This window comes from Monopterus albus, unplaced genomic scaffold, assembly GCF_001952655.1.
Source record: "Monopterus albus unplaced genomic scaffold, M_albus_1.0 scaffold231.1, whole genome shotgun sequence".
Lineage (NCBI taxonomy): Eukaryota > Metazoa > Chordata > Actinopteri > Synbranchiformes > Synbranchidae > Monopterus > Monopterus albus.
The window spans coordinates 700,028-707,588 of record NW_018128111.1 but is presented as its reverse complement, the minus strand read 5'-3'; the positions used below and the strand labels follow the sequence as shown (position 1 = coordinate 707,588).

Below are 7,561 nucleotides of genomic sequence, written 5' to 3'. Positions count from 1 at the left end.
AACTCAAACTCTTGGTTCCATATTTCATGAAGTAACGTTGTGAATCGTATGTCAGTCAAGTAAATTGAGAAAAATGATTGATATATACTCAGTCCAACTGTCAGTATATACACCTCCCACTGCTGAATGTTATTGTTAGTGTTGGACCCATGTTAGGAGGAGTCTCCTGTGCTTGAGTCTAGGTGTGAGATTTCCCAAGGTCAGTACAGGGCACAGTCTATGGCGAGTGTATATGTGAGCTGTCTAACAGACATGCTTGAGGTTGTGTGTAGTTGTCAGTGCAGCCGGGTTCTTCTGAGGATGATTCTGAAACGCACAGAGTCTGAGTGTGTGTCAGCCCTCTCTGTGACAGATCTCCAGTCTGTGTGAACCAAGCTGTGGAGGTACAATTGACAGCATTTGAGATTTTTTTTCACAAGATAGTGAGAGAACACAGTGTGTCAGCAACAAGTTATTTTGGCTGTGAGGGCCAAGTTAATGTATCATAATATTTTCTAAAGGTGTGTCTTTCAGTGCTCTCCTCACCTCAGGTGGTTTCCCCAGGAACAGAGTCCACCATGTGTAATTCATTAGCCTGTCTTCAAAAGCCCGCTGCTGCCATTTCCGCTCCGCAGATGAAATAACAGACAGGAACAAATCGTCTTCAGACACTGACTAAATGAACCAGCGATCAGCATGTGTCCATTTCCCTCCATAAACCGGCATTACCTCAGCAACAGCTTTCTCCTTAAGGCCTAACTAAATGACACATGCTGATCGCTGGTTCATTTAGTCAGGCCATAAGGAGAAAGCTGTTGCTGAGGTAATGCCGATTAATGGAGGTATTTTTAGATATCAGAAGTGTTCCTCCCTTCAGCCTCACTGGGAGCCCTGCGTGCCACAGTGTGCAGGTTCCTGCCAGCAGGTTAATCACTAATTACACAGACAGCGTATGTTTGTGTGCCTCTGTTGCCAGCTGGAACCTGCAGGATTAACAGCATTATGTGAGGAGAAGAATGTGACAATCTCACTTCTCAGGACTTTAGCAGCTAATTGTCCCAGTCAACATTACGGATGATTCAGTGGGATGTATGGTGGAAAACTGCATCATTCGGAGAATCAACCTCATCTTGGATTGAAAGGATTATTCCCTATGTAGTACTGTTTGTTGAAGTTCTGTGATAGATAAACAAATGAGATGAAACTGCTAATTATATCCTGGTCTTTGCTCCATTTCAATAGCTCCCATGATGATGTCCCTCTTAGCAGATAGCAACTTTAGGAGTTACAGTGGTGCATTACCTGCCTTCTCTCTCCAGCAGCAATGGGAACAGCAGTAGCTGGAGCAGTCTGGGCCTGGAGGGGGAGGCGTGTGAGGAGCACATGTCATTCTCCCCCTCTGACAGGTTGGTCAGCAACTGGTTGACATGGCTGCCCTCCCAAAATGCCCATTGGACCTGGAGGTTCATCTAGAATGGGACAAAGAAATAGTTGTCATTGAATTGACTAAGGAGCATGTGACAGATCACCCGGTGGAAACTCTCTGCACAAAATTGGAACCAGAGAACAGCTTCAGTCTATGAAAATGATTTACCACATTGTACAATGGCCTTTTGATTTATACTTTGTCTCATACTAGGACCACCAGCTCTTTGCATGACCACAATAGAGTGCTGAGAATGACTAGGGTTGACACAGCATATGCTTGTTGATGCTAATGTCAACATGCAGTCTGTTGTGCTGGCTCTACACTAGTTGCATGCAATTTTGGTTGGGGTCATTCCCGGTGTTATTTGTGGGGTCTCTTTCTGCATTAATGCTATTAAACAGTTTAGACACCAGTAGGTTCAGTTCAACAGGTTTGCTGCCACATGGGCTCCAGTGTTAAAACAACATGCTCACAGAGGTATACGTCTGTGTTGGCAAGTTGAATCCATACTGCCAACCACTGTAAACATGCCATGGTATCTCAGGCTGGTGAATGTGTTTACGCTTCCATCCGTGCAGCCAGCCAGCATGCACTCAAGTATCATTTGGGGTTCAGGGTTTACTACTGAACAGCAGTTGAACTGCAAAAACCTGCCACATATACAGTATGTTGTCCTTCTACATACATAGAACAGTAATTGATTAGTTTGGCAGCTGACAACCAGGTGTCAGTTCACCAGCAAGTCAGTCAGGGCCTTACAGCTGCATCGTCACTGGTGACTAAATATTCACTGTAAGGAAGGTTTGTGCATGTTGATGTTGACACCAGTCTAGCATCAACTTAAACCAGTAACTTCACAGAATGTAGCAAAACTCAGTTTTGGGGGAAAAAAAAAACCTGAAACGTGCAGAGCTACTGTTTATGGTTGTTTTGTTTCAGCCCTTTACTGTCAATGGAAAAATGTTACTCTGCAAAAACAGAACAAATGAAAATTGGCTTTATTGGAGAGTTTTATGGATTTTGTATTGATGTCAGGTATTTAAATTCACTGGATTAGACAAAGACATACATGTCCATAAACAGTTCTCGTGCATCTTTCAGAAAATGTATCATGCCACATTACATATCAACGTTGCACTTATAAGATCCACGGCACCCCCGCTCCTGCATCACAAGGTAACATCACTTGGCACTGAGCACATTCTGCCATTAGGTGGCAGGTTTCTCACAGATTCAGCTTTGTTGTTTAGTTCTAAACAATTTAAATCATGCTAGGATGTGTTTAAAAGTAATTAAGATTGTTTCATGTAAGATGGGTCGTGCTAGCGAAGGCTCCAGTTTGTCACAGTGAGATGCTTTGTATTCAAGTTAGAAAAATAAAAGGTTTGGCACTAGTTGCAGACTTCAGCAGGTGCTGGACCTTGGTGGGTTTGCACCGCTGATGTACTGCTGTGATGTGTTAATGCATGATCTTGCCGTTGCGCCTTTCTTCCTCGCATCTGCTTTGACTGTCATCGCTGCTTCATGATCCTGTTCATAAAACCAGTGAATGTGAAAAGCCTTCTTCATCGTCCTCCCCCTGGAAAGAAAATGATCTCATCATACGATATCAAGCAGAGCCTGAGTGTCTGTAGCCGTGGGCTGTGTCAGCAAGGCAGTGATTAACAAGCTTATAAAGTGCAGAAGTGGCTGTTGACCAGTTGGCCTGCATGCAGCAAATATTTGCACAATTGACACGATGGCTAATGAGTAGATTTTCAAAATGGAAAGATCAACTTTCACACTGATCAAGACATGGTCTTAGTCATTGTCTTAACTGACAAAAGACATTGAAGCACAAAAGTAGATTTACTGGAGTGTACAAAAAGATTGACTGGAAATATGCAGCGTCATTCCCTCCCTGTGTCCAACATGGCTTCTGATCAGGGTTGCTTTGATTGCAGCGCTTGTGGCGTCTAATGTCCTGCTATGCTTCTGTAAGGCTGTTAGCTTCAGCATGCTTTTTGTGATCTGTATATCCGTGCATGCAGCTCTGTCTTCCAAGCATGTTCCCTTCTCACTAACCTGTGAGATTTTTTTCTTATCCAACAGTGACAGCACAGAGGACAAGGAGACGGAGGTCAAGGAGGAATCCAGTGGTAAGGATATGTACCTGCTTGGTCTCATTCAGTAAAAGGTCAGACTTTTGTAAAAATACAGATTTTTGCACAAAAGAACAATCCAGATCAAGCTGGTTCACTTTGGAGGAGATGGGCCCCTCTCCTAATTTGAGGTCATGCCCTTTGTGACCCTTTAGATTCAGAACAGTTGGCTATGATATTAACTGGCTGTGTGTTGTACCCGGGGATTTCACCGCCCCCGTATTCAGCCACACTAACGCTCATTCTTCGGCTCCACTCCCTCCACAGTCACTCATTCTGTGTGAGGTGTGTGTCAAACTGGTGCAGCCAGCAGACTCTGGTGTGTCCACATGTTGTGAGATGTGCTTAAAGAAGAAGAGAACACGCTAATGCACAGTACACTCATGTCTGAAGAGTGCTTAGAAGGGCCAGTCGGGAAAAACAGGAAAATGTGTGGTAGAAAAATATGCCAGGATGATTCATGTTAAATTAACCACAGGTCTGTGTGCTGCAGGGACTCTGTGCATGGACAGGGCTCAGGTGCAGGTCCCCTGGACGGCTCTGCTCATAGTGAACTCGGACGTCAGAGAGCACGGGCGTGGACCTCCACACGTGACCCTGGACCCTCAGCTCCGGAGCATGCTGCAGTGGGTGGCGGCCTCGCTGGCTGACATCCCTGAGGTCCTGCTGAGTCCTGACAGAGAGCTGCAGCAGGTGATTGCCTTCAGTGCATGTAGAACATATTCACTGGTTCCCACTGTGGCGTTCACCATTAAACATGAAGGCTTTCCTTCAGTGAGAGAAGTCATTCATTCTGTGATTGTTGATGATGGATTTAAAGGTTAGTCCTGGTTTCCACTACACTTAGCTTTGCTGTGGTGACAAACCACCAGCTATTGCAGTGGATCAGTGAAACCCATATAATCTACTGTAGTGCACTGTTGTGTACCTGCACAGCCAGGGGCTCCTTCCAGATGTGTTCATTTGAATTGATTATTAATGGAATGGCATTTATTCTAAAAGTTGACCTTGTTGCAGTGTTTTCAGTAGTTGAGTTGTCAGTGTTCAGGTCTTTTTGTCCGTTTGCACCAGTACTCCCACTGCTCGGAGCAGGAGCCAGGGCTGGTACTTCCAACAGAACAGTTCATTAATGACTTTTGTGACCCAGACTTATTGAACAGCTCTATCAGCAGTGCAGAGATATTAGCTTCTAAAAGGTTTTCAGTGGGATTGACCTCAGTCAAACCAGTGAGTTTTGTTGTATTTTATTGAAATTTTACAAAGACAAATATCTGAAGAGCTGGGCAGAGTGTGGCAGTGGAGCAGGGAGACGGAGCACTGGGTGGAGCACAGTGGATTGTTAAAGTGTCTTTCATTTTCTTTAAGCCTTTCATGACTAGTGGGAATCCCTTAAACATTTAGCCAGATCTCTTTCTTTGCAGCATATCACACTAATAAATCTAAATTACAGTTGATAAGCTCTGGCCTCTGTGGCCTCCTTTTGATCATTGAACTGAATGATGACTCTGTGCCTTACAGCTCCCAGCCGTGGTCCAAAGGCTTCAGGAGAGGAAGTGGAGAGTGGGAGAGCTGCTGCACACGCTGCTGCGCTACTGTGAGGAGAGTCAGGTGCTGAGTCAGTCCCAGGCCAGAGACCCTCATCACATCCCCCTCTTTCAGTGGCTCCTGGAACACACCTAGGGCCTCTCCTGTCCTGTCCTTCTGTCCTTAGCTCCAGACAGGGCTTTGTCAGCTCCACTGCCCCTAGAGGGCGCCATAGAAATCAGCAGATCTAGCTTACTCTCATGAATGTGAGTGGTGTGTGTTTTGCATTGCATGCTGTGATGAAGAGCACTTCTGTTGTAATTTGTTTTTCTTTCCACCTTCTGTTTTGTTGCTGCAGTTTTATTATTAATCAGGCACCATCCATGTTGATTTAGTGAGCTGTCTTTCCTGCCAACCGGCACTCCTGGATTAAAGCCCTCACACTTTGTTGCTGTTGTGCTTAAACTACAGAAGGATGAGAAGAGAGAGACCCACCGCCTCTGTTCCAGACAGCGGCAGAGATGAGAGCAGGAGAATGTGTTTTCTGTTAGGGAATCCCCAGAGCTGCTGGGTGGATGATGTCATTACACCCACCACTCACCTCTGCGGTGGTGTTTCCACATGTCCAGAGACCAACACATACACACCGCACCCCTGTATTATCAGAAGTAATCCAAGATACACTGACACTCCATTGAAATCAGACAATTACTCCCCTCTAGTATTTCATTATGGTATGAATCCACTCAGTATCACTGTGCTCACAGTTCACTCGGGTCAAGTGTTGCTTTGGAGATGGGTTAATGGCTTCGTGGTCTTCATGGCGCCACTTGGATCCGAGGAACCAAGACCCGAAATGGGACCTGAGTTGGATCAGGTCCAAATTCTCCTTAGTGTAATCTGGTCAGTTCAGGTTGAGTTTTCCTGCTGCGTGTCAGTGTGTGCAATACATGTCTGGGTCCAAGGGGATGCGAGTGTTCATGGTATCAGGTGTGTTCAGTGTCGAGGATGACAAATGTGAACTTTACAACTCAGCAGATCCTTGTACTGGTGAGGGAATGAGATTTTATGAAAATCAGTCAAGATGTATTTAATTATTAAACGGGTTAGAACAGTGACCTTTGTCAATCACCCACTGGCTGCAGAGTGTTTTTGTTGTTGGTGAAGACGGCAGTAATAGGACTTTACATTATTTATATAAATAAACAGTTTTAGTTTATGAATGTACATTAGTTCTGAGGTTGTTGTTGCATAGATATATATCTTGCTGATCTAGTCCACTGCAGCTGACTGTTAACAGATGGTTGGTTAAAGTAGTCAATAGTGTGTTTGTGTGTCTGTTCTGGTCTGAATATGTTCAGCTTCTCCTCGGATCGGCTCATGAAGTCATGCCCGTCTGGTCGGGCTAATTCTCCAAGAGTCCCTTCCAGATGGGGTCCAGAGTTTTGGACCTGTGAAGAACTGTACCATACTGTACATGCAGAGTGGTGAGACAGTTAAAGCGGTACAAACCCATGTGTCTAGTAGTAATTGTTCTCTGCTGTCATTTTGCGTTGACAATCAAATAGGTGATTCGGTTGGCGCTGGAAGGTCAACAACTGCTTGAAGAAGTTGCCTCTTGCCAGTGTTGGTGTTCCAGTTTTATCCAATACTGTAATACTGCTTTGCCTAGCTACAATCTTCTTGGTTGTCAAACTTAGTAAAATACTTGGAAACAATGATGTTTACTTGGGTGGTCTGTATTAAAGAGTAAAGTTTATTTTTTGAAGGTAGAGTATCATATCAAACATGAAGTGCTGCTCAGAGCTCTAAATCAAGCCATGACGGTGGTTAATGTTGCCAGATGGAGCTCCTACACTAAGGTGACTCTTCCCCTCCACTCAGTAGTACATGTGTTACACTCAGCTCGGCTGTGTCAGAGGCCCACATCCAGTTCGGGGAAGATCCAGTGACGCAGACGGTGGGCCTTTGGGTAATTAAAGACACCGGCCTCGTCTGCACCTCCAAAACCACACACTAACAACATGTTCATATCTTAACTCTGAACTCGCACGTTGTCACCCACACTCCACAGTCACCTTGTGGAATGAAGGACTCTGAATACCACAGCTTCCACACCCCCCCTTCCCCCCCTCCCCTCCACATGCACAGTACTACCAGCTACTTGCTGAAATGCACTTTTCTTTTGATTTGGCTGAGAAACTGGGTGTTTCTAGGCCTGGCCCCAGACCCAGCCTGCTCCGTGAATCTCCTACCAGCGTGGATGGTTACATGCACAGTGCCCAACGCCCCCCTCCCCAGAGAAGGATTATTGGGATACTTTTTGATGTTTGTATTTATTTATTGTTGTTTTTGTTGTAATGAGGGACCTAAGAATGACATGATGCTGCGAGGTCCTCAACTTGATATGGGGACTTCTTCAGTTTGAAACACTGTAATATACCACAGCCTCGCTCTCTTACTATACACTAAGTGTTGTTGGTGGTGT

The 7,561-nt window shown here is 45.1% G+C and overlaps 1 protein-coding gene across 1 annotated transcript in view; it reads left to right on the top strand.

Moving 5' to 3' along the window:
* The window catches only part of akap11 (A kinase (PRKA) anchor protein 11), a 21,208-nt gene extending 13,653 nt beyond the window's left edge, over nt 1–7,555 (top strand). The window contains exons 10-13 of the mRNA XM_020620060.1: nt 1,302–1,385; nt 3,500–3,546; nt 4,043–4,242; nt 5,068–7,555. Of these exons, the coding sequence (XP_020475716.1) occupies nt 1,302–1,385; nt 3,500–3,546; nt 4,043–4,242; nt 5,068–5,229 (493 nt within the window). The 3' untranslated portion in view covers nt 5,230–7,555. The remainder of the gene's footprint in view (nt 1–1,301; nt 1,386–3,499; nt 3,547–4,042; nt 4,243–5,067) is intronic.
* The last annotated feature ends 6 nt before the right edge of the window (nt 7,556–7,561 follow it).